Source organism: Coturnix japonica, chromosome 2 (assembly GCF_001577835.2).
Source record: "Coturnix japonica isolate 7356 chromosome 2, Coturnix japonica 2.1, whole genome shotgun sequence".
NCBI lineage: Eukaryota > Metazoa > Chordata > Aves > Galliformes > Phasianidae > Coturnix > Coturnix japonica.
The window spans coordinates 21943943-21971418 of NC_029517.1; the positions used below are offsets into that span (position 1 = coordinate 21943943).

Sequence of the window (27476 nt, forward strand, 5' to 3'; positions counted from 1 at the left end):
GTCAGCACTTCCATTATGAATCCTGTTTTTCAGGGATTTATAACCCAGCCGTAAAAATTTGCTCTGGGCTGAAATTTGGTTTCAGCTCGGGGAGCACATTTTTAACAGATTAAAAAAATCAGCATGGCCTTTTTTGAGTTATAGGAGTGTAAAAAAAAAAAACAAAAAAAACATGGGAGAGGGAAGTGTTGGGAGAGAGAGGCAGACAATTCTTTCATGAACATAACTCAAAAATAGGTCGATATGAAAAATAATGATTGGACCCAGTCCCTTTCCCCAAGCCAACGGGACAGGAGTGCTCTATTTTTATAATGGTATTTTAAGAGGAAATGTGATTTTTTTTCTTCTCTCTGTGGTTTATAGGTAGTTCGATTTAATTCTGCAGACATTTATTACACAGTTAATTTCCTCATCTTTCCCCTGTACTCCCCAGAGTTGCTCTGTAGGGTTGGGTGGGACAGTGCAGCAGACCCCTGAGCAGGGCAGAGCCCAGTGCTGGACTTGTCCCAGTATCACTGCAAGGCACACGAGACACCTGCCCATCTGGCATGACCCCTCCATTACCCTTGGGCAAGTAGGGCAGAGCAGTAGCCCCACATGGTGAGGGTGGGAGGTGGGGACCTGGCTGATGAGCTGCTGGAAGCACATGAAGCCTCAAGACCCCGCCATGTTTTTTGCACATGGCTGCCGGCTGTCACCCATGTCTCACGCTGTGCTGGGAAGAGCCAAGTGTGGGATACCTGCCGGCAAACTGGGCTGGGCTTTGTCTGTTCCCAGCCTCCCCTCACCACGTAAACAAGAGCCTGGTCCCAAATTGTGGCATCGGGTGGGATGGGGCTTTCCACCACCAGAGAGCTCTGGAGCTCCACCTCAGGCGCCTCTTTGTGTCAAGGAGAAACCACATGAACAGCAGGACGGGCTGGGTCTTGAAAGTGGGCCTCAACCTGCATTTATCTGAAGCCCTGGATATATCCACAAAAACCGGCATGAAAGGCTGTGAAGGGGGAAGCTGGGATCTGCAGCTTCAAAGACCTGCTGTGCCCTCCCTGGACGTGAGCACAGGGCTGTGTGTGTGTGCTGTGCTCATGGTGCAGGTGGGGAGACAGTACAGCTCTCACCGGACCCTGCATCAGGAAGGGAGAGATAGAAGAGGCTTGGTCCTACAGTCTTATTGGTGTAGATAAGAGCCTGCAATCCCACAGTTTTGCTGCCATCAATCATACAGCTAGTACAGGGGCATCCATCTGTCATATGGTAGCTCAGCATGGGTGTACTCAAGGATGCAGGCCCACAAGCCCCTGCAGTGAGAGCAAGCCTGCCCAGTGGAGCTCTGAATTCAGGGCTCCCAACACTGCTTTTCCAGCACTGAAAAATTCCAAAATGTGCCTTAAAATCTCCCATTCAGCAATTGTACAGAGCAGGGACTTGTGTTTTAAACCTGATGTAACTCGCACATGGCAGCGTCCATCAAACTTGGACACAGCATATATCAAGCCTAACATGAAAGTGAGACACCAGAAAAACAGGAGGCTTGCAAGGAGACGGGGACCAAGAGCTGCAGAGAACTGCTCAGCACCTCGTGGTTCTCACACCTTGCATTTCTGCTGTGCTCAGTAGTCAGCACATCTGAAATCTACATGGATTTAAATGTGCACTGAAAGGAATAACACAGCTCTTGAAAGGGTTTTGCTAATCTCCTTCTGTCTCTCGTTATATCTCTGCTCTCATAACAAGGCTGCTTCCTGCTTTACTGTTTTTATTAGTTCGCCCTTTCTTTCATTCCCTTACTCTTGCTATCTTACTTTCTTTTTTGCCTTTAATGGATTTTACTTATTTTGCCAGCTTTTTACAATTGCTTACGTTGCAGAAGAATATTCTACTATAGAACTTACTTAAATATGGGTCTTTCTCTGTTTTTTAAATATCTTCTTGGTTCCCTCAGAAGACTCAAACCATGTTTTATAAATGCTTGTGAATTTGATCCTGCGCTGTTATCACAACTCTTTATTTACCACTGTCCTGCTACTATCAGATAGGTATAAGACTGCAGCATTTTTTAGCTTAGTTCCTAGCAATATAGGGAAATGCTTTTGTATTGTTTTTTTTTCCAAGTGGGGGGTGTCCTTTCTGGTAGCATCCATTGCTTGTCAGGCAATGAGCACGTAACTTCCAGCACTGGGAAGCAAAGCACTGTGCTGGGCTTTGTTAGACGTGGAGGGTTAGATGTGGTGTGATTGGTTTTAACTCCAGGTAGAGAAGATACTTGATGGAAAATGCTGTATTCTTCCCTAGAATTTCTGGAGATACTGTCACATCACATAGGTCTCTGTAACAAAACAAAACAAGAAGTACTTTGATCAGCTACTTATGTTTCTAGTAGTTTTCCTTGAAGAGCGTCTGTGTCTCTTGAAAGCTGAGATCAAAGTAACCGAAAGCCTCCAGATAGGAAGAGAAATTGCAGAAAATTACATAGATTCTTTTTATTTTATTCAAGGTAATGGACAGACAGGAACAAGGAGAAAATGGAAGCAGCTCTGTAAGATAATTGGTCAGAAAATCTTCATATTTGAAAGAACAAGCTTGTATGTTTTGGGTTGTTTTTTTGTTGTTTTTTGTTGTTCTGTTGTTGGTTTTTTTTTCGCTTCTACTCCATGTATTTACAGTAGTTACAGAAATGTTTTACAGTGGAAATAGTAAAGATGTTAACATTCTTGCAAGGAGAGATTGCCTCAAATAAAACTTCAGAGGCAGACGAATGAAAGAAGAAAATAAGGTTAAAATATGAAGCTTAATATCGCCAGGGGGCATCTGGTGTGTCAGTCGGGTGGATGAGGTAAGCTGATTTATGCCCTACAAACTTTAGCCAGGGTGTTGCTGATGCTGAAGAGGGTTTAATAAATAGACTGCTGGCCTCCCACAGATTGCTGCTAACTGCAAGGGAGATTTTGCTGAGGTAGGACTGCAATCATTTGTGTCTCCATTGCTTGTGAACACCCCACAGCTCCCAAGCTGTTTAGTTTTTGCTTATCACCTTTCTATAGATTTTTTGTTGTATTTTCTTTACCAGTCCAGGTGGGCAAACGACCGAATAATAAATTTATATATCTAACCTGTAGAGACTGTTTGATTTAGTGAATAATTTTCAGCATTTGGAGCAGTTTAAAATGAGTTTTCTAGTTGGATTTGCAGTTATTTGCTCCCCTTTTATGCTGTTTTGCTGCATTGTAATGCTTTTGCCTTTGATTCTCAGAAAGTGATGCTTTAGTGGTGACAGTGGAATATTGCCTTGTTACAGGCTTCCTTGTTAGATAAGTTCCCCTAGTGCCAATTACTGTTCAGTAGTGGATGCTGCAATAGGTCAACCTGTACTTTTTGTTAGTCATTCTCTTTTTTTTTTTTTCCCACACGCATTGCTTCTGTCTAAAGCACTTAGAGGCAAATTGTGCTCCTGCCTTGGTAATAGTTGCTCTGCTGCGCAGGGGGACTGTGCAGGGGACAGAGATTGTCCCTGGATGTGTGGAGCTCTGCAGGGACCATGAAACTGGTGGCAGGAGGCAGAGAGCCGAGGCCATAGGAGACCATCCGGGCTCAAGTTTGAACTTCTGAGCTGCTTGTCTTCTGAGTGCCAAATTGCTCCTCCACCTTTCGTATTTTTCTTTCCCTCTAAATTTAGACGGAGATTTTCTCTTTTAGAGAAAAAGCTTTGAGCAGATTAGGCAAACCTGATTGTGATGATAACAGCCTCTCCTGAGCTGAAAAGGGAGAGTGCTCTAGAAGCAAATACTTTGCAAACCTTGGAGCTGAGCACTGCACAACTGCTGGCCATGGTATTTCTCCTGCCTCCTGTGCCTCCAGATCCATCCTTGCCCCTGGGGCTGGTGGTGGGTTTGTATCCAGGCAAACACCTGCAAATGCCTCTTTGGACAGCTGTCAGCAAAAAACCCAGCACGAGCCACAGGGCATGGGATGGTGAGCAAGGGCTACATCCCCTTCTGTAATTCTGCTGTAAAGCTGTCTGTTTGTGTCCATAATCATGCATTTGGAACAGTGTTCTCTGTTAGCATAACTCCTGTGGTGCCAACAGAGCTTTCCAAGCTGGGAATTTGACACAGTTACTAAGTTGGTTTGGTATAACTGTACAGATGCTAATGGCATTTTTTGAAATATAAGTGATTCTGAAATACAACTAAAATGCTTGTTTAAAATCACATGCTGGCAAAGGCATAACTGACACAAAACTTTGCTATATTATCAGTATGACCCTGCTGGTGTAATTGAGAACAGAATTTTGCACCGCAGCAATAACAGCATCCAACTTTCTTTCCTCAAATGCTCACGTTTTAACTGTAATTTACCAACAGGTCATTAAACTGATGGAGAAGTGAAACTGGTGCTTCTTGAAATTTTCAGATGAAGGGTCATGCTGAGAATACCCTTCTGAAATGAAAGAGTTGGCATCCCTGCCAAAAGGAAAGGAGCAGCTCTATCTTGCAGGGACCGGGCTGTCCTGCCCGAGGCAGCTCCCACCCATCCCAGGCAGCCCTGGCCAAGGCAGAGTGTATTTTTCGCTCTGGCTCTTAGGATTGCTTTGCCTGAGAGAAAATGGATTTTGTTTGGTCACTTTAGATTTTGCTGCCTCAGGGAGAGTCTTTGGTTATTTACTTCATTGCTTCACGAAAGCCCGAAGACAAAATTTATCAGTGATACCAAGAAGAAACTGGAAGAAGAGAAGGGAGAGATTATGAGAGCCCTTTTAGTACAAAGAACTGTACTATAAGTTGAGCAGATTACTTTATCTTTGGCTCCTCTGACAGATCCCCCGTTACATAAGTGTTCTGCTTTTTCAAGCTAGGTATTGCCTAAACGTCAGTCACAGCAATTTCCTGAAATAGGAACACTGCGTTTATTTTATCTGGGGCTTTAAGTATTTTCCATTTCTGAATAATAAATATGTAAGATATAAGATCTTTTCTATGTAAGCTCTACATTCTGGTAACATACAGGAGCATGTTTAGATCTACTAAAAAATTCTTAGTCATGATTTTAAGTGCAAAGCTTTGATTTCTGCCCTGACGGTTCTACAGCAAGCGTTCATGTCTAAAGAAGCTCAGTGAAGATGTTTATTCATTTGGAAAGGAATGAAATGGCAGACTCTTAACCACATCTTTTCATTTTTTCAAGCTCCTCCCAGAGAACTGACAGAAGAAGAAAAGCAGCAAGTTCTCCATTCAGAAGAATTCTTGATATTTTTTGACCGGACAATACGTGTCATTGAGCGAGCTTTGGCTGAAGATTCAGACATATTCTTTGACTACAGTGGCAGAGACTTAGAAGAGAAAGATGGGTCAGTTTGTGTTTTACTCGCTTTTGTAAAACAAGTTTATGAAAAGAATACCAATGTCAAGAAGCATTAATTTTGAAACTAAACTAAATCCTTGTATAGTTAAGAAACCTCCCCTTGAAGACTTGGGTCAGTTTATTAGTCTAAATTATTTTGCAAAACACTTTCATACTTTACTGCTCTGTTTTCATTGTTTGTTTTCTTTCTTTTAAAGTATTACTCAGATTGTTGTTGGTCTTTTTCGGTTTTTGGATTAATAATAACCAAAACATAGAAATGTATATGTAGTTTAAGAGTACTTTAAGAGATGTACATCCGTATGCTTTAATCCTAGTATTTCTGCAGATACTGCTGCTTCAGGTCAATAACAGATTGCACTGTGCTGTGCACTGTGTGGGTGAAAATAACAGTCTAAACACATAAGACAGAAGATGACACATTGCACGTTCAGCAATGGATAAGGAGTGCAAGAAGCAACACTTGCTAATCTGACAGGAAGTATTTAGGTTTCAGCAGCTGTGTATCCACTGAAGCCTCTTGGCAAATCAGGAGATGTGCTGTGCTGCAGTTAAAGGAGGCTGCTCCAGAGCATCGCCCCATGACAACTGAATGCAGTGGTACACCAGCACTGAGCTTCAGCCAGTCACAGTGGTGCCAGAAGGCATCTGCCATCTCTGTGGCTGGGAGGAGATGTTGTAACTTGAAGATTTGGAGAGAAAAAAAGAAGAGAGATTTGGTTGTAGCTTGGACACAAAGATTCAGAAAAGGAGATGCTGAATGCCAGGATCAGACTTGGTCCTGAGAGACAAAGGTGGTAGGGGTGTCCCAAAAGAGCCTGCTTAGAGAAGGCAGGAAGGCAGTGGAAATTAAGAAATATGGTTGGGTGAAATATGTGTAAAATTTGTTCCATGGAGCAAAGTCATTATTCCTTCAAGACTGTTAGTGAAAGCAATTACTGAAGGCGGCAAACTGCTCCAGAGGTCTGAGAAAAAATAGTTGGAAACTTCTGCATTGATTTTAAGAGCATCTGAGCTCTGTTACTTCAAGAAGTGTCACTTTGTTTGAATTCACAGAGATGTTCAAGCAGGAGCCAACCTTTCTTTTAACCGTCAGTTCTACGATGAGCATTGGTCAAAGCATCGTGTTGTCACCTGTATGGATTGGTCTCTGCAGGTAAGATGTGAAGCTGGAAGATATGCTTCTATATGACTTCCAACCTCTCCCTAAAAAAATATGGCCAGCATCATTCTTACAGAATGAGTACATGCATGTTTTCTATAAGAGAAGCAGGCATCAGTGAATTTCTCCCATTTTTTTCTATGTATGCTGTTTAATCTTCAAAGTCAGGACTTAGTATTAAAACTATAGGTTAAAAAACCTACCTACTCCCCCTTCTTCCCCCCTCTTTAGTCCTTCATCGCATGGAATTCCTTTTAGGAGAAAAGCATTAAAATTATATTGATGAAAAATAACTAAATAATTAACATTTTGTTTTAACAAGCAGTTATAAATAATAATATATTAAAATGAAAACAAGAATACAAATTTATTTCTTTATATGCTAAAACTCAAAGTGCAGAAGTGTCTGAGCAATTGGAAAAGATCAAAAAGAGGTCTTTGTGAAAATTCTGGGTCCTCTCTCCAAGTTATGAAAGAGAAGAATGCAGCTGCCCAGGGCACACGCTAAAGTAATGTGTCTGGAAGGTATCCGAGTTCTGTGCACCACAAAGCACTGTCATATTGCAAACTAAAACTGACTGGAGAGCTGCTTCAGCTTCCCCAAACCAATACAGCCACATCAGCAGGGCAGATAAACCAGGTTAATTAGTTACTCTGTTGGAGAGCTGGGATTAGTATGTACAGATCACCACAGGTCCTGTCAAATTTTGTGGTCCCAGTTTCGCTCCAGCTGCCTCATCCTCTATGCTTCAGTCCCTGTTATGCTGATGCTAAGTGTCAGTCTGGAGTGGAGAAAAGCAGCTGGTTTTCTTTGGGAGGGAACCAGGGAGTCTCTGCTTCAGGATCCATTGTACAGATATAATGAAGTTGCTCCAGGAGGATGTAGACTTGTTCCTGTGGTGTGTTTTTACTTGGGAGAGGATAAGCAGTACAGGACGTGGTGATTCTTGTGTCCAACTCTATTGCCTTCCTCTCAAAATGGCCACGGGGCTGCTTCCATCACTCTGGGTGCTTTAAGCACAGGCTGCACGAAGGAGGCCACGCAGGCCTGACTGGGGCTGGGGCTGTGCTCACAGCAGCACATTGCAAACTGTTCCATGTGTGCAAAGGCTGCTGTGATACCCAGCTCATGTCCTATGTGCAAAATGAATGATCTATCCCTTTGCTATCATTCAAAATGTCAGCTTAAGAACAGGTACGCACTGGTGTGATGTGGGTGGCCTATATGCACATATGGATTTCCACAGAAATCAAATATTAGCCTGAGGAAACACTTATCATAGGTTGTTCACTTGTTCAGGGGCTGGAAATTACATGGAATTCTTATCTGATATTTTCCTAACAGGCAGCTCTGACTGTATTCCCAGGGCAGCAAGAAAAAAAAGCCGCCTCAGAAGAGCACTGCCAAATGTAATTGCTCAGCCCCTGGGGCACACAGACATGTTCTGCTTCCCACCTCTTTGTTCCAGGGTGGCCCCTCCTGCCTTACCCTCTGTTAACTCCTCATACTCAGCTCCCTGTCACCCTAAAGGAACTTCTGTGTGTTGGGGCTCCTCTGCGCCGTCTGTGGCCTGGGAGGAGGCACCAGACCTTTCTGACTTGCCCTGAGGTGTGCATTGTGGCTGGGGCTGGAGCCAGCTGGAGACCTTTCACCTGACCACTAGCTCTGCTTCTCACACACACTGCAGGCCATGGCGGTGTCCAGTGTGCCAAAGGACAGCTCCAAGAGTCATGGGAACTGCGGAATACATTGCTCAACGTTCTGCGATAGAAGTGTTGCTGCAAAACATCCTGGGGGTGAATAAAAGCTTAATCAAACAAAGAGGCTTGATGCATTGATGAAACAAATTATTCAGTTCCTAGTCACATGTAAAATACGGTCCGAAACATGTGTAATCATTCATACTAACAGCCCCTTGATTCTCTGTGGAGCAAAGGGAAGATTAAGATTGACTCAATCCTTCTTCAGGGAACTGAGGGAAAGGCCCGACAGAATGAGTATAAAAAGAGCATGGGATCACCTTGCTTTGTCTTTGAGGAGGTTAACAGCTTGCCTGAAGCCAGGAAAGCTACAGATGCGGCGTTTTCTTTGCTGTGTCCTCTTGATTCTCAGGCAGTAACTATGAATGCTTTTTCACACTGCAGCATTTCCATGGGGGAATTTCCTGGGACATACAGATGCCCAGTAAGGACTGAGCAGCTGTAAATGCAAGTTGTTGGAGCAGTCTGATGGATTTATGGTGGTACACTTGGCTCTATTCTTGCAGAGTCAAAAAGCCTCTTGGTGCTGCCCAGCTGGATGTGACCCTGACGTCTGTGTAAACCTGAAACTGTATTTCCAGACTATTGCATAAACTTTGATTGCAAAACCTACATATAGACCAGCAAGGCTTGAGTCATTGTTTGTTTATGGCCAGATGCACTGCCAACCAGAACATGCTCACTAAACTCTCCAGAAGTATGAACAAACCCCAGAGTGCCTGTAAACTGGTATCCATGACTGCTCATGTCCTGTCTCCTGCTGGTGAAGGCTTGGCGATTCTGCCTGCTGAGGTCACTGCCTCTTCAATAGCATGGGCTCAGCTGCTGGCCCAAATGATACCTGATCTGCTCGGTAAAAAAGAGATGTGCTGTCAAAAGCCTTCTGCACATACTGCTTCCTTGGACCAGGGCCAATATGGAATGAGAAGATTCAAAGGAGAAGCTAAGCTCGCTGTTCAGGAGTAATTATAATCTCTGTCATGGGAGAGAAAAGAGAGATCTCAGAGGGGATGGGAGCAGAGGAAGGCAGGCTGGTTCAGCTGTGTCCCTACAGGCTGTGTGGGATCAAACCACCTTCGGGTGTCTGAGATCTGGATGAGGTAGAAGAGGTAGTTGCTCTGGTGTATGTTCTAAGTCTCATAGAAGAGATTTGGGTGCCCTTAGAAGCAGTGCCACCAGCCAGGCTCTGGTGGAACATAGATGTGTCCCCAGTCAGAGCCACCTTCTTCCGAAAAGGGGAAGAGGCAGCTGTGGTGGCCACACCATTGTTGGTCCTTCTACCCATGGTTCCAGGATCTGATTCAGGTCTTACATGGAATGATAGCTTGAATAGAACAATCATCAGCTCCATGATGTATTATCCATGGAAATGTACCCAAAGTGGGAAGGAAGTAACAGCTGTATGCATTATTTCTTCCAAATGAATTTTGAGATCAGAGGGCATCAAGCCACATTAGTAATGATAGAAAAGAGTGTTTGCAATTTTTAAAATGCCCGGTGTGGATCGAATTCATAGCTACCAGCAGCATTGCTGGCAGTTCCTTGGTCCCACTTCCTTTACATCTACCAGCTGTGCTGTTCCTCTATGAAGTGATGAATGGTTTGGCAGGACCTTACCTGGGAAAGACAGTGACAATGACTTGCAATTGTCATTGGGAAATTTTGAAGGAAAGCATTCCTAGTTTACAAGAGGAGGATGTAGGTACCACAAACCAGGGCTGCTATATCACTGGTCTGCCAGAATCCATGTGCTCTTCTCCAGATGTGCCACAAGGTCCATTACCCTACTTGGACTGTTTAAAGGGAAGGACAGGGGTTACCATTGGCACGGGGTGTCAGAAATACAGGAAATATATGAGATTATGTATATGTATATGTATATGTGTATGTATATGTATATGTATATGTATATGTATGTGTATGTGTATATGTATATGTATGTGTATGTGTATATGTATATGTATATGTATATGTATATGTATATGTATATGTATATGTATATGTATATGTATATGTATATGTATATGTATATGTATACACACACAGGGCAAATACGTATGTGTGTGGTGCATATCTACTCATATACATCATTGGATAATGCGTGCACTAGAAAATATGAGTCTATTTCAGAGTGCTCATTGGAATACTCTTACTGAGTCAGTGGAATTGGATGTCACCCTGAGCTTTAGCAGATGACCTCACCATCTTGCAAAATTTGTTTGCTATTTGAATCATCTGAAATAGCGTTCAAGTTGTTTCTACGCATAAGTGAATTGGAAGAGTGCATATTGAAATTAGGAGGAATAGTTTTCTGAGATGCTGAAGAATTGTGAGTTTCAGAACAAGTGCTATCCTCACATTGATTTTACCATCAAAATCAATTAAGGCAATGATTCTTAAGAAATGGTTAAGCAAATGCATTACAGTTGCTCAAACTTTCAGATTTTTCCTTTCAGCTGAATTCCTTGCTTTACTTCCCTTTATGGATATCCTGTTAGTTGTCTTTTCTGAGAATTATATGCAGAAAATAACATTGCCTTTGTGGTATGTGAGAATAACTGATACAGAGCAAGGAGCAGGGGCTTTAAGGACGTCAGGGACAAGTAAAATATAAAACCAAAATGTAGCTAAATACTGTGATTGAACTAGCATGTATTATAATTGAAACCAGATATTCCATATGTAGGGTGAGATTATTTTTCTCTCATCTGATTTTATGTAGGGTGAGATTATTTTTCTCTCATCTGATTTTGCATACCTTCTTCATCATTCAGTTTATTTCATTCTCTCTCTCTCTCTCTTTTTTTTTTCTTAGTACCCTGAATTGATGGTTGCATCTTATAACAATAATGAAGATGCTCCACATGAGCCTGATGGGGTAGCCCTGGTATGGAACATGAAGTTCAAGAAAACCACACCAGAATATGTTTTCCATTGTCAGGTAAGACAGAGGAAGCCATTAATTTCATGGTAGACGAAACAGAGTTTACTACACAGCGCATCTGCCCAGTGTTTATATGAAGAAGTTGAGGTTAAAAATAAGCATTTTTGGAAAAAGTACAAGCAGCAGCCCAATGTTTTGAGAAGGAATCCAGTCTTCTTGAACAATACTGCAAGTTTGTCAGGGACTGCGTGTCATTCTTTGTCTATTTAAAACAGTTCCTAAGAGATTTAGTTTATAAAGCGCTTGCACTTATGAAGTAACTGTGGTGTACCACTTCCTCATTCAAACAGCAACATATGCTTTCCCACCCACGTTAGTTTCCTCGCATCCTCTGCACTCCAAGCTGCCTACCCTTGCCTTGGCTCTGCTCAATATCATGTTCTGCCTTCAAAATTCTTAACTACACTGTGTATTTCTGGGTGTGCATCTTCCAGCTTGATAAAAACTGTCTCAATTACAAGGATTACTCCACCAATTGCCATTTGACTGCCCCTTGTGCTAGCTAACCAATATTTCACTTCACTCAATGCTACTTTATGACCGTGCTGTTTTGGAAGTGTATGAGCAGTTCAAAAATAGGTGGATGTTTTATTTCCATAGGTCTATTTACTCTCCTTTTCCCACTGCTTTTCTGTGTGAAGTGGCACAGCCTCATATTGACAGAAATGTCAATTGACATTGGCTCTCTCTCCATCAAACTGTCCAAATTGTGGAACAGGACTTGGGCCAAATTTCCAACCTCTTTATTAATATCCTTTTGTGGTAATTAAATACAGGACAGTGGTGTTCAGAAAGCCATATGGAAAAGTTTCAGCAAGTAAAATTTAACAATCAGAGATTAGTAAAATGCAGATTATTCTGTGGTAAAAATTGCTTTTCTTGGAAGGATATGTATTACCTGGCTAATTGTGTAAGCTAAGTGTCATTTTACATTCAAGGACCAAACATCTTTTTGAACTAAGTTTCTGTTTGGACTTGGGTACATTATCAGATGTAACATAGTGGGAGGGAGTTGCTGGAATTGAAGTTACTGCTTCAACCCGATTAAGTAACCTTTAATTCTGGGCATGTTTTTCTAATTTGCTATACTGAAAAACAACTTCACAAGGAGCCTAGGCCTGCTCAGAAAATATGCCATATAGATTTATATATATATATATATATATTTGTGTGTGTGTGTATTACCTTTGAAATGAGAACTTGCATTTTTCTGGATATCATATTCAGCAGACTGATGTGTTCTTTCAGAACGCTTAAGATCTTAGCTTAGATCCTGTGCTCAAATTCTTCTAGGATGTACACACAGCTTGATGCTTTAAACAAAATATTCAAGAGAAGAGACTGCCCCTTGCATTTTTGGGAATGCAAAGAATATTCAAAGAATAATCTTTGAACTAGGCTGATTTTGTGAGTTAATTGCTAGATTCATTGTAGACCTACTGAGTGCACAAAGGAGAGACTGACTAGAGGCATAACAATAGTCTGTTAGTTAAAAATGTGCCTAGTTTTAAAAGTCAGTACTCTCAAACAAGGGGAGGTATGACTCAATAAATTGGAAGCAGTGAGACAGGCTACATTTTCCATTAGAAAAACATACGTAGGGCGAAGTAATTGCTGAAGATTTGGCCTGGGTGGGCTTCTGTCTAATTCCCCCATTAAGTTGCATGTTTCACTTTTTAGTACGGGAGACTTAAAGCCTGTGTATTTTGAGAAACACATGTGGTACTGTGCTTTCACATACATCCTGGATTAATCATATTCCTGTGAAATGAAATCAGTTCTTGTGTTTGTGGAAAATATTTATTTTCATGGTCATGCTGTCCACAGATAATTTGCATGATGCGTCTGTTAGGAGTTGGAATCATGTTGGAATCATCATCATAATTAGGCTTCTGATATGTGGAATATCCTCTGCATCTCACATTGGACAAGGAGACCCACATTATATAAAGAGGGAAGCAAAAAGTATGAGACTTGTCCCTTGTACAGGTTGAGGCTTTGTGCTGATTGAGATGGAAAATGAGAAAAAAGATTTTCTTACCTCAAAGTCTGGAATTCGGTTATTCAGTTATTATAAACCTACTGTATTATTAGTAAGCCCCAAAATGTGGGGCTTACATCTACAGATGTGACTGTAGAGGAACTTCCACACGTCCCTTCTTTGAAACCATAGACTTCAGTGGCTTATGAAACCATTTCTCTGCAAGAAATTTCACCTCAGGTGTTCTGGTGGCATCAGTAGACATAGATATGCAAAACATCCTTGAATGTGAGGGATGATGTATTCGCTAAGTGTTTATCCCAGCTGTCGTCACAAATTGTTACTGTTAAGAAATTCTTGCACAATTTAATCTCACATTAGATTGTTGGCTCATTAATACAGTGTAGGTGGCAGAAAAATTCATAGGTCTACAATATATGGTGCTAAAAGTACTGGGTTCAGTCTTAGTTAATCAGTTTTGAGGGGAAAAAAATGACCAACAGGACTTGTTTATCCTATTCACTAATTCATGTGAATTGTCATATAAAATCCCACCAAATCCTTTCTAAGCAAAGCAATCCTACTGGTTTCTACTTTTTCCTCCTGTGGAATACTTCTTTTCTTCTACTCATTCTGTTATTGCCCTTGTTCAGATTTTTGTATTTCTCTTTTACCCAGTGATGTGCTGCCAGTATTTTAGCTGGGAGTCCCACAGATTTTTTCCTCTATAGCTCATCATACATGTCTTTACCACAAGACTAGAAATGGGAAAGCAAGGAAGAGTGAGGGATTGGCACTTTGTTCATTTGTTTTCCTATGCAAGCAAAAAGAAAAATACTGTCTCAGAAGCATAATCAAAGTGGAAGGGTGATATCATTTGCTGAAGGAATGAATGCCCAATGCTTTCCTTAGGTACTGAGGAATAAACTGAGTGTGTTTTTAATACTGTAGCATGCAGACCAGGAATTTCCTTGTAGGGAAAAGTCAGGGATGTCCTCGTCCCCCGAGCTGAACCATCACAAACTTTTGGAGTAATGCAGTGCATTCCAAAGGCAAAAACCAAGACTTTCAGAATTACTTTATGAGGCCCTGTGGATGAGTCAGCCCTGGTTGGGTTGGGTTGGTTTGGCAGTATCCAGAGAGGGAATGAATTCCAGCGAGGACATGGAAATCACATTGACTCTCTCCCAGTTTGGTGAGAGAATTTTAAGCAGTAGTTCACACTGTTTCTCTCAGCTACTGTTAGTATGGCGGAATTATTGATGATACGATATTGAGCTCAACATGAGCTCAATCCTATATTGATTAATGCTGTGCATGAAGCTGGCTTCGGATGTGATCATTTCTGTACTACTGATTGGTAGAGGAGCATTGTATTATTTCTCAGTCTTACTCTCTTAGAAAATGCTTATATGTCCTTTATATATCTTTTCTCTGAACAACAACAAGAAAAATTGTACCTTACACTGCATTAATTAGGAGAACTACCTGTAGTACATTGTCCAGTTTTTATATAGTGCAGTCATCTCTGCCCATAGTGTTTCTCATATTTCCAGGTAGGCTGATTTAAGCTTCCTAAGCCAAAGTGACCTAAAGAAGTATCTGAAATTTTGCATCAGCTTTTCTGATGGAGTGGGGTAAATGAGAACTTCAACTGTCTTTGCTCTAAACAGGCTACTTAAAGTCTGGTCTTTTGTACCTTCCCTCTTAGCAGAGACTATAAGCAAAAGTACAGTACTGTTTTTGTATCAGATTTTCTAGCTTTTAGATTAGAGCTGATCTGCAGGGATGGAAGACAAAAAGGAAAGAAATAATGAGTGGGTCTAGGGGACTTGAGGATGCCACAAAGCGTTTCCTTTCTTGTGGAGCTGAAGTGAGGTTATTGAATTTGGCTGAGGTATCTGGATGTGAGCTTCAAATATCTGTTACTTCATGAAAGGAAAGGTAGAGAAATACAGCTTTAGATGCTAGTGTTGTGCAAATAAACTGCTTTCAATCTTAGTCTCTGATTTGGAGGACTCTGAGTTTGGAAGCTTTGATGAGTTCTGCTTTCTTACAACGTATGTAATGTCAGCAACAGCAACAACAATAAAAAAAAACAACTACATAGATTTATTCTAGAGTATTTCCTCATATATTAATTTCCTCTTTCAAAATGTCTCAACAAGGCAGTGGAAAGTACAAAGCTGACACTTAGAAGTAACTCCACTCGGCATATTTTTAAGGAAGGAGAGCATATGTGAAGTAGCTTTTTCATTTGGGGAAGCAGGAAGCATTTATGAGTTCTATGAAGAAGTCAGATCGACTTTTAGCATAATCACAAAAAGATTTCAGCAGTATGTCACTTTTAATAGCTGCAGCTATTTCTGTCCTTTTCCTAAAATGCCATGCAGTCAGATTTGCTTGGTTGGTTCCATCTCACTGCTAAACTGTCAGGATTTTTTTATTTTTTTATTTTCTTTTTAATTTTGTGGGATATGGGGCTTGTGTTTTCTATTTTAATTTCAAGAAAAGCTGCCCATGCTTGGAAAATATTGGTGGATTGGGTACAGAAATCAGCCACTCAGCCACACCGCAAATGTTTCATTCTCCCCTATCTTTTTTGTAGTGGCTTCTATACACTGTCATTAAGTTATGTGTTTGACCACTCTTCATTGCTTATGCTAGTGTGGTCTTTCCCTTTTAAACTGAATGGATGGAGTCAGAAATCTGTATCTTAGAATTAGATGCACTGAGGTAAGTGAAGGGCTGTATTTAGTGGCAGATATTGGCCGGAGTTGCCCTTTTTCTTTTGCCTGATTTGGTTCCTTTGTTGTTGTCTGGTCTTTCAAAATCAACATGAATTCCTTCAGATGTGCTTTTTGCTCCAGCAGCCTGCCTCCGAAAGGTGCTGAGTGCCCAAATCCATGAGACTCGTGTATGGCGAAGGCTGCAGTAACAGCATGTATGACTAATACACTCCTTTTCCTCTTGTCCTTGAGTTTCCATCTCTCCAGAGTCCAAAACAGAGGTCAGTCCCTCCACAACTTTGAAGTAATAGAAGCATTACAAAAAATTTGGTTGTTAAGAAAGTATACTTGGAAGACTTGAAAAAAAGAAGCAATTTCTGGTGATAATTGGTGGGTTTTTTTCATTTTGTTCCTGCTAAGTTTTGCGTAGGATTTAGTTCTTCAGAGACAAAAGAAATGATGGACCCTAAGCTCCCTTCAAGCTTTCCAGAGTTTCCCAAGTAGAATCAAGCAAGCCAAAGAAAACCAACAGTCTGTCCTTAAAATGCTTCAAATCTCACAGATATATGGCTCTGAGAAGGCTGCAAATGTCCATCTGTCCATCCCACTTCCTCACTAAAGAGGGTCTACAGCACAGAGCTAGATTTGATGAATTACCACTGAAATTTGGTGCATATTAGGAGAATGAGAAATAAAAGAGAGGTTCAGATTCCATTTAAGGAAAAACTTTTTTCCCTGTGAGGACAGTAAAGCATTGAAGCAGGCTGTCCAAAGAGGTTATGCAGACCCTGCTGTTGTCATTTCAAGACAGGCTGGAAGAAGCCCTAAACAGCTGGGTCTGATTTCACAGTTGTCCCTGCTTTGAGCATGATGTTGGAACTGGAGATCTCCTGAGGTCTTACATAATCAAATTATCTTGTGATCCTAAACATGAAGTTCTCTGGTAAGTGGACCTCTAAGTGTCTGACTGTGAAGATGTTGGGGCAACTTTCATACTGGAAATGCTCTGGGGCCCAAGGACCCGAATTTATTGGAGAATTTTTGTAATACATATCCAAACACTGGAAAATGGAATCAGGCTTTTTCATAAACCTAAAAATTATTTTCATTCCTGTTTCTTTCCTTTGTGCACCATTGGTAGGATGATCTTTGTAGAGCTGAGTAGAGCTGTTCTTTGCCTGTTCTGTAGAACACAGTGTTGGTACTACACTCATGTTTATGCAGTCATTTGCGCACAGTAATAATCCATGGAGATACATAGGTGCACAGTTTTGCATTTAAATTTGGGGGAATTTCTAACTCTGCTGCTAGGGAAGAGCAGTTTCAACTATGGCTTGTGATAGAAGGATTTGTTTATTCTTATTATTATTTTAAAACCTTTTTTTTTTTTTTTTTCCCTGTCCTGTTGTGTTTGTCCAGATTGGAACACAGAGACACAGCACATGGTTTGTGCTGTGAGGATTTCAGTAAACAAGAGCCCAGGTCTTTCCTCTTAGGCTTTGTTTTTAGACTCTTCCTCCTGCCCTCGGCTGATTGGTGTCTGTGCCACTTCTAGCCTTTGGTGATTAAAAATAACGATTGTTTGGCCTAAGATTATTGCTCCAATACTTGTGGAGAGATTGTGTGTGAGTCAGTAGAAGTTACACCCACTCATCCAGAAGATGAATGTAGTCTTTGGAAAATGCTTTTCACGCTTCTAGGTGAGAGGAGAGAGCTGCCTTCAGCAGTGATATAAAGAGGACAAAGGACCAGATAGACAAGAGACAGTTTCTCATATGCTACTGAGCTCAGAGATGTCACTGGAGGAAGGCAAAAAAAGGCAGGAATTGTGTAAATGTACACTCTGCTTTGGGTGCCACACTGTTATATCCAGTCCTGAGATCACTGGTAACAAATGCCCCATCCTGCTTTGTTGCTAAAATGCCACAGCTGTTAAAGTGGCTGCTAGCATCTGCAGCACAAGAAAAAGTGTGCCGTGTTTTCCACGTAGCCTTTTAATTTGAATCTCTCCTAAAACTGACTTATTTTCACACAAAACCAAATCACGATATTTTTCATAGTACAGGCGAGGAGAAGCTAAGCATCAGTCTTTAGACAGAAGGGATGCAAACTGGATGCACGGAGTTGTGTGCATTGCCTGGAATTCACCTTTATCTTTCCTACCCCTTAGCAAAGCTGAGTTTTTTTTCCATGATGACTTTGATCTATTGTTATCTTGTGCATAACCCTGAAAAGCAACACTCCCATCAAAGCCAAGGTGTACATTATAACAGCATAATTGTATGCCATATCTCATCGATCTGTGAAATGACTGCTCATACAAAAGGTGGGTGCAATTTCCCGATTAGTAATTAGCGTTCTGAATTACCTGAGAACTGTTTATACATAGAGTGTCTGCTAGCAACAGAATGTTCCTGTGCTTAGCAGAATACTTACCACACATTATCTTCCTCATTTGAAACTAAGATTTTAATTATGAATCAAAGAATTAGGAAATCACACTTTTTTTTTTTTTAATAGAAGATTTTAGGCAGTTCCTGCTTCTCAGATTTTGTTTGGAGAGAATAGAGTGTCATATGATTAAATTACATGCTGTCACTACTAGCTATAGCGTTATGCTTTTGGTATATTTTAAAACAGTGATTTGTAATGTATCTGTACATAAATGTGCTGTTTCTTTTCTTGGAGTTCATGCATTCTTCCTTTCAGACCAAATATAAAGAACACGCTGGCCACTCTTGATAGGACAGATGCAGATAGATTTTTATGCATGTGATATGCAGGCTCTTGCTCATCACTGGTGAAAATGCATAGCTGATGGTGGTGGCCATGTTGAAAAATAGCAGATTGTGGCTGAGTTTTTGCTGTATCAAACAGTGTTATTGTGCTCGTGGAAGCTGTTGTAGTTTCCATGAGAACAAATAGGAGGCATTACTTTTGGAGTGACCTATGCTCTTTTCTGAATTACTGGTATCTAATGTGTGACATTCAATTTGCAGCAACCGTAACCTTTGGGACTGCAGAGTTAGACACGCAGTATTTTTAAACTTCAGCTAGCTAAGGAAGGAAAAAAATATCTCAGTCAAAAACTGTGTTTCATAAGAGAAAATTGTAGTGATATTGATCATTTGCCAAAACCTCAAGCAGTGACAAAATCCACAGTGTCCTGAAAGAGATGCCTTTGCAAAACCATTCCTTTGCAGATGGCTTAGATTATTGATACTTCTAAACACATTACATTATTCATCCCACTTAAGATTTTGCAAAATTCTCTTGATAAAAAGTGCAAATTTGTCTTACTATCCTCAAATCACAGGAAAAAAATATCACCAAATTCCCACAGTTGTTCCTGAAGGTTTTTTGTAGGCTAATAGCTGTTGACGTAGTTACATTTTAACGTGACCTTGCCTATGTTAAGAAAAAGGGAGGACGGAAGGGAAAAAAAACATAACTTTCCTTTGTCGGTGTGAGTGTTACATTTTAAAGTTTTTCTCTTATATCTGAAACTCCCAGCATTAAAACGGTTTGGAGTGCAGAAGAAACATAGGACCAGATGGGAAATCAGTAAGTAAGCACAGGGATCCTTGCACATAATTTTTTTCATAAGGGATATAAAATAACATGCAATTCCCTGTTGGCACTGAAAATGATAGATAAACAGCCGTAGGCATGACTATTCTGTTTGGGTTCTGCAACTGTTCACAGTGCGCGCTGCTCGCAATGGAGGGTACATTTGGTCTGAATTCAAGAAAATTATTTCACCTCATGATTTTTGTCTCTGTGGGAGCTCTGTGTGAGGAGTGAAGCCTCTTTCTGTGTTACCTGGCACAAAATATAAAACAGTTACTCTTTTAAAGTGCTGTAAAAGGCCCCACAAACCAACGAATCCATCATTACAGCCTGGGATTTGACTGTCCTCTGCCTTAGGTCTAAAATCAAGCTTTCCGCCCTCTGCCCCCACAGCTGGGTGACTGACAAGTAGTTCCCTGAAAAGATCTTTTGTATGCAGGCAACATTCATTTAATGATGATTAACACTCCATGCTTCCCACAAAGGGAAAGTAAAAGCACGTGCTGACTGCCTGAGACACTGATACTATCCTTGGAAGACTTTTCATGTGTGTTAGAGTCTTCTAGAAACTAGCAAAAAGGGCAGTCTCTGTCAGCCCCAGTAAAGATTCTTCTTGTATAAACACTACTCTGCATAATGATGCTATATTTGCTGTCACTATAATGATTATAAAAAGTGAACCTTTCTTAGTAACAAGTGCCTGTGTGAAGTAATTCTTGTGATTCATGGTATGGTTCAGCCAGTTACCAGGACCTCGCATGTGCGCAAAGTGGGATGTGAAATTTCAGGAAACTAAAGTTTGTTTGGAGGAAGTGATATTACAAATAGGGCGTGTAATGGGAAGTATTCTTGTATTTCTGCATGGCCTTAGCTGCTTCCTGATGCTCTAAGGCTGCAGAGCTATATTTCTATCAGAATCGGTACAGTAATATACTTTATGAGACTAGAAGAGTGCAAAAGTAACTGTTCTTGAATTGATTCTTAAATACAGGCTTTCTGCATTTCTACTAGATAGCTGTTTATCTGCTCCTCTCTGTCTCTCAATCCTCATATCTATGTGCAATGTTTAATTAATTTTCAATTATTTCCAATTATGTAGTGACACTACTTATAAATGATACAGAAGTGAAAGTGATGGATTTGGGCAAATATAATAGCCTGTCAGTCTTTAGTAGAAGCTACAATTAAATCAAAAAGATAAGAAGAGATTACTGTAATTATTTTGACAGTGTACTGATAGAAGTTTGCCCAAGTGACACAGACTACAGAGTACAAAATGCCAATTGCTTAGGAACAAGTAGTTTAAGATATGCTGTTGTCCCTTTGCTTCCTTACTACTTCCTGCTGAAGTTACCTTAGAGTTTTATCCTGGACACAAAACATCAAGTGACTTATCTCCAGGGTGAAGCAAAGCTCTGCTCAGTCAAAGTCCTGTAGCATCTTTAATAGGTAAGAAGGGTCCAGTAAACAGAGATTTGTTCAGTTTGGGGCTCCCCAGAGCAAGAGAGACATGGACACACTGGAGCAAGTCCAGTAGGTGGCCATTAAGATGATGAAGGGACTGGAACATCTCTGCTGTGAGGAGAGGCTGAGAGACCTGGGGCTCTGTTCAGCCTGGGGAAAGGAAGGCTTGGGGGGATCTGTTTGTCTATCTGATGTGGGAGTAAAGAGGATGGCTCTTCTCAGTGGTACAGAAGAAGAGGCAGAAGGCAAAACTCAAAGGAAAGGAAATTTTGTAAAGAAAAACCTCTTTTACTGTGAGGGCGACTGAACACTGGCACAGGTCAGGTTGCCTGGAGAGCTCAGAGTCTCCATTCACCCAAGGCCTGAGCAACCTGCACTAGGTGACCCTGCTCTGAGCAAGGGGTTGGAGCAGACAATTTCCAGAGATGCCCTCCAGCCTTTGCAGTCAAGTGATTCTGTCTCTGATGTTTTATGCTCTCTTTTCCTCTGTGTAACTGACGTTGTGCAGAAGTCAGCTGGGCCTTGACAGTCTCTAATTCTAGAGATTCTTCTAGGATCAGCTGAATGTGAGGGCCTCCTTCCTTCCTCTTGAAGGGAGGTCAGTGGCTCTCTGAAGTCCTTAATCAAGAAAGGCTGCTTAGGAAAGCACTTAGCAATTTGCTTGGCTATGAGTAGGCTCTTGAGTCACTGAAGTCATGAGAGATTTGAAGTGTTGTCTACAATTAATTTCATGAATAAACATCCTTCTGATACAAGATGGACTTAAACAAACTTATTTCCTCAGTTGGGGCCCCAAAGTTTTCTTAGTCTGTTATATTCACTCTTCTGGCCGTGCTCATAGCCTGTACTTTATAAAGGGTGGGGAGGGCAGTCGGACTGAGAGCTACACTTGAGATTAATTTGCAACTCTCTTAAAAACAGCTGTGACTATGATGCCCAGCTTCATGGGCTGAGTTGTAGATAATTGTTCTTGCAGCACTTGTGCTAGCTTCTAATTCATTTCTGGCTGAGTGTAGTTTGATTGATCGAATGCGTGGTTTGGGGAACTGCTGCCATAGAAACACCAAGTTGACATCACAGCTCAAGAACAACTCATGTTTCTATTCCTGTTCTCTGTGTCTGGAATTTGCTTTCTCTGCATGCTCTGTAAAGCCCAACTCTGGTATTTCCAGAGCTTGTCATCAAGTGATCATTTGTTTTGCTTTCTCAGTGAGGAGGAGAGTCCGGAATACGTTAAGGTATGAGGCGACAGACAGACATCAAGAGCAGTTTTCTTTGCTATAGTTGTATGAAAGGTCACTGATTTTAGATGCAGTCTGGTCCCCTGGAAGACTGAGGGACACCTTTCCATTTTGTATTGTTGTTTTTCTCTTAATAAAAATTACAGTAGGCCAAATGTTGGAAGATGTTTAAACTGTCTTTATTTGTTCTGAGAGGTAGGCAAAGGGATGGACTTGAGGAAGTTAGATGAGCAAATAAAGTGTTTTTTAGGGAAAACAATGCCAACATAGGGCTGAACCTAATCTACTTTAGCCATCTATGCCACTGGGATTATGCTAATGGAAAAGCACAGCAATAGCTGACATTTATCCAGTGACACCTAATTTTTAGCTACTGGAATTTCTGGAAATGGGTCTTCTGGTACATACACGTCAGCAGAACAATGGGATGCCAGGCAAATGATGGCCCATGTGCTTCTCAAGCCATCTCTTTCATTTTGTAGTGTTTATTATCCCACTACAGAGGCTCTAGGAATGCAAAGGGTTATGATGATGAATATTGACCAAAACACGATGAACTGAACTCATACTTTTTTTCTTTTTTTACAATAGACTCTTTTTTTTTAATCATCTCTGTTCTGCCATCTGCATGCACGAATAATAATGCATGGAAATATAAACCATTCTTTAAGGCTATGCAGATGGAGACGGCTTTTGAAAACTTGTCCTATACTAAACACAGTGCCTTTTTCAGAACCTTCTGGCACTGAATGTTGCAACTGTTGCCCTGCTTGCCAAAAGGAGTTCTAAAGAGAATGAAAAAGGATCCGTGAAGTATCCGTTTTCTTTCCTTATTACATTATCAGCATGTACTTACAGTAGATTTAATATATACACAACATACTGTGCATAAGATACAGTTCTCAAAGCAGTGCATAGCATTAGGAGTATTTGCTACAGCAGTTACTGGTACCTTAATAGAACTGTCTTGAACATTCTGCAAAAAATCACATCCTTAAGCATATTTGACTCTGGTGGAAATGGAGAATTAAGCATTTCAATAGTGTTGAAAATTAAATGCATAATATTTTGTTTCTCTTCAGTTATTATCCCTTTATGGATTACTGTAGATAGTTCATTATAACTTACTTCACTGATTTTCTGAACCTAGATGAAATCCAAACCCAACTAAATTAACATGAGGATTTCATTATGCAGCAGTACAGGTTGGGGGATGACCAGCCTTTTAGTCATAGAATCATGGAATCATTAATGTTGGAAAAGACTTCTAGGATCATCTGGTCCAGCCATCCATGTACCACCAATATTGCCCACTAAACCACATCCCCCACTGCAACATCCACACACTTCTTGAACACCTCCAGGGATGGTGACTCCACCACCTCCCTGGGCAGCCTGTTCTAGTGTCTGAATAATATTCAGCATCTTGTCCAATAAGCCATTTACTGATAAAAGAGGAGAGGACTGGCAATTGCAATTGATCTTACTTCCCAGTGAAAGGAGAATCAACAGGATTTGCCAGGGCACTTTGTGCCATGTAAGTACCTCCATCTCACCAACAGTCTGGTAAGCAGATGGACACACTCCATGTCTGAAATGCTTTATCAAACAAAAGTTGAAGTGAGTAACAATATATGTATGCAGAACATTGAGGAGTTTTCATTGCTAGAAAATTATTCAAGCTGCAATTCAGCAAAGATTTTCTTTTTAAAATCTCTTGGCGTTTCCCACGGTATGAAGATTTCTGTTCTGTTTGTCTCACATACATGATTACTTTTTTCTAAAGAATTTCTCATAGCTGATGGGAAAATTCTGCTGCCACTCCCAGATTTTCAGAAATTGAACATTCTTTAGTGTCAGATCTACTTCTTATCAAATGGCATTTCAGACCTGCGTGCCAAGAAAATGTTTTCATGCAATACTATCATATGGTAGATTCTAGAGACCTTATCTAGGTTGGGATGACTTTGAAAGCAATTTGTTAGAAACTCTTCCGAACAAAGCAATCACAGACCCTTCACTTAAGGCTTGTAAATAATTTCATCAAAATAATTAAGAGTCAGAATATCATGATCTAAGTAAAACAGGTGAGCCAGGGAAGTGCTTTCTTCTCCATTTAATGGGCAGGCGTACAGAAGTTAAGGATTTGACCCTCCAGTTTGATGAGCAGGACAGTGGGTACTTAGCATGTAAGTGGTTGGGTAGAAAGAAAACTTGATTTTGATGTGCTTTTATTATGAAATAGCTTGTCAGTTCTCCTGGGTTTAATTCTTTTATCCTCGGTCTAATGAAGAAGGATATTCCACAAGGACTGTGTTCTCAGGCTTAGTAGTCTGTAGTAATTCAGGATTTCCATTTACAGTCACGGATAAATGCAAGCAGAATCTCCTGATATCACACTTGAGAAGCATCATGCTTATCTACATTTTCAATACAGCACTTTCGCTGCTTTTCTGAGTCATCACAAAACCACTAAATGAATAGTGTTAGCAAATACACTTTCCAAAAGAGCTGAAGGAGAGTTTCCCTTTTGGCAAGGAAGCTTGTGGACTTTCTTCTAATCATTTTATTCTTGTACTGACACAGTCAGAACTTGCAGTTACGGAGATGAAAGTAAAAGGCTCAGCTTTCTGCCCTGCTCCAAGGCAAGCATGAGGCTGGATGCTGCCTTCCTGCAGACTTGGGCAGAGTGCTCTTACTCTGCTGCAATGCTGAGATGTCAGCACTGAGATGATTAGATGTCAGACTTACCTACCCTGTTAACTCAGCTAAGAAGGAGCTGTGTTTCCTGACATACACTTTTCCCTCTTTTTAAGGACTTAGTACTTTTTCAATAAAAATAAATTTAATTTGTGGCTACATTTCAGCTCCATCGGTTTGATGGCATAAGTGGAGCAATACCAGCTTTGGATTTAGAGCAGTCGTGTGGCTGCGTCTCTCTCTGAAGCTTTCATGTGGTCGGGTGAGACATTCTTAGAATCCCCAAACATTTTTGAAGATCCTAAGCTGGAGACATTCACAATTCTTCCCTCCCTTTCTACCATTAATCCTTCATGTTTTAACAAGCACTGAAGTTAATACAGCCTACACTCTTTCCTGTCACACTGGGCCCCCCTCCCTCCTTTCTTTCCCTTGAATAAAGCAATCTGTTCTTTCCAGTCCATACTCTTGTAAATCAAAGGGATAGATGTCAACACACACTATAACCAAGTATAAACTTCCTTTTTTTAATTAAACAGGATTTTGACATTTGGTTTCAAGAAGTGTTTCTTTGGTTTTCCTTATTTTTTTCTAATATGTGAGGGATGTCAACTGCTTTTATTTTATTTTCAGTAGGAGCTAAATTTTGTATGGTACCACAGATAATTTCTTGCACAAAATCTTTCAGATGCTATTTTGTAGTTCAGTAGGAAATAACAGGGAAATAGTACAGAATGTCTTGTAGTTTAAGGGCTTTACAGTTTAGAGCTCACATTTTTGCTGAATGTTTCCATACACAGAAATAATTTTTTATTTCAAACTTAATTGGGAAAAAAAAAATCTATTTTTGTTGTTACACACTCTGCCATTTATTTACTATCTCATAACTATTAATTGCAGTTAGACATTTGTGTGAAGCAGAAATAACCAGAGTTATATCTGCTAACGCTAACAATAAACAAGAGGCTTGGAAGGAACATAGTCTCTATGTCAGGGTACAAATCCATGTATCTTACCAGCCAGGGCAAAGTCAATAAGTGGAACCTGTGTTTTGACCTGATACTTCTGCTTGCCCACGCTGATTCTCAGCCATTTATCTGGCAGGAAAAAATGGACTTTATTTATTATCTCAATTCTCTTTTGCATGTGTTTGCTCAGCTAGAAAATATACACCGGAGTTTCCAGTGTGCCTTCTGCAGTATAACCTAGTATTTTGGAGGCTAGAAATGCCTGTGAACTCCTCCGATCACTTCTTCCCACTGACAAAGTATTGTTTGGAGATCCATCTGGTGTCAAGTGCAGGCATATGGCACCAGTATGGCAGCGCTGCCTACGGGGGTGGTTTCCTGCAGAAGAGATCTTGCTGAATGCAGTAGTTGTTGGCTATTTAAAGTCATTATTGTTTAGCACCCAGGTCTTTGTGAACTTGTTCAACTGGTGGCTGGGCAGAGTGCCATCTGAATCTATGGACATGAGCACAGACAGCTGAGTCTCTGGGGCCTTGCACACATCAGATGTGGGTACTGAGGTCAGGCTTCTCAGTAAGGAAAATCTAAATGAGTGTCTGTCCTAAGCATGTGTATCTGTGGTTGAAGGGATATGCCATCATTAATCCAAATCTGGGCTGGATTAAGCTTCTAAAATAAAAACCAGCTCTGCCAACCACTTGAAGAGGGCTTGGGGCCTGTTTGAATTGAGTGCATTGGCATGGAGGGAGGGGATGATGGCGGCTGAACAAAGCCACCACTCCGTCCCCTCTACAGCACTTCTTTCCACACAGGGCAAGACTGCCACGAGCACAGGTCACCAGAACTGTAGGAGTCTTGAAGGGCTGGACAACATTTATTTTTCTCTTTGCCGAGACAAGAGCAAAGCCATGTTTTGCTTTGTTTCTGAAATCACAGTTTCGAACCTCAGTGTGATTCACAGCACAGAGAATCTGGAAAAATGCAGGTGACCAAGCACTGGGGGTTGTTTGCCTCCTGAAGGTGCTGACGACTTGCAGACACAGGTGTTCTGTGGTGCCTAGGAAAAGATGACACTGTTCATCCCCTATTCTACATGCTGCTTTTACTCTGTGGTTACAAAACTCCCCAGGAAATTTACTTCTGATGTGAAATTTATCTATGTACTGTGAGCATATACTGTGAAACTAGCTGCTTCTGTCCTCTGTGCACAGAGCATAGGGCAGGTAAAATATACACAATGGAAAAACTGGGGAAACTACTATCATTACTGGAACGTGCTGCAAGATTTCCCTAGAAAGATGTGGGAGAAGCACAAAGAAGGATACACAGTTGTTTTAAAACCCAACCACGTGCTGGTTCCTGCTTCTTTGAAGTCAGCTGCAAAAGTCTGTTTTGAGGGAGCAAGACTACTTGAATCTGCAACCAAGATGCAGCCCGGAGGCAGAAGAGGCTTACGGGGAATGGTTTCTGTTGCTCTCCTTGTGCACAGAGCTGTTCAGACAGACTGGAGACCTGTCTGCTGCTTTCTCCCCATTAAGACTAAGAAATTAATGCTTTTAAAGTTCTTAAATGAATGGGCTGGATCTTACTGCCCTTAC

The 27476-nt window shown here is 40.9% G+C and overlaps 1 protein-coding gene across 9 annotated transcripts in view; it reads left to right on the forward strand.

The window, feature by feature from the left end:
• The window catches only part of DYNC1I1 (dynein cytoplasmic 1 intermediate chain 1), a 174844-nt gene that overhangs the window by 95815 nt on the left and 51553 nt on the right, over positions 1–27476 (forward strand). For all 9 annotated transcript variants that reach the window (XM_015853636.2, XM_015853639.2, XM_015853637.2 and 6 more), the window contains 3 exons: positions 5182–5344; positions 6415–6514; positions 11097–11222. In XM_015853636.2, the coding sequence (XP_015709122.1) occupies positions 5182–5344; positions 6415–6514; positions 11097–11222 (389 nt within the window). The remainder of the gene's footprint in view (positions 1–5181; positions 5345–6414; positions 6515–11096; positions 11223–27476) is intronic.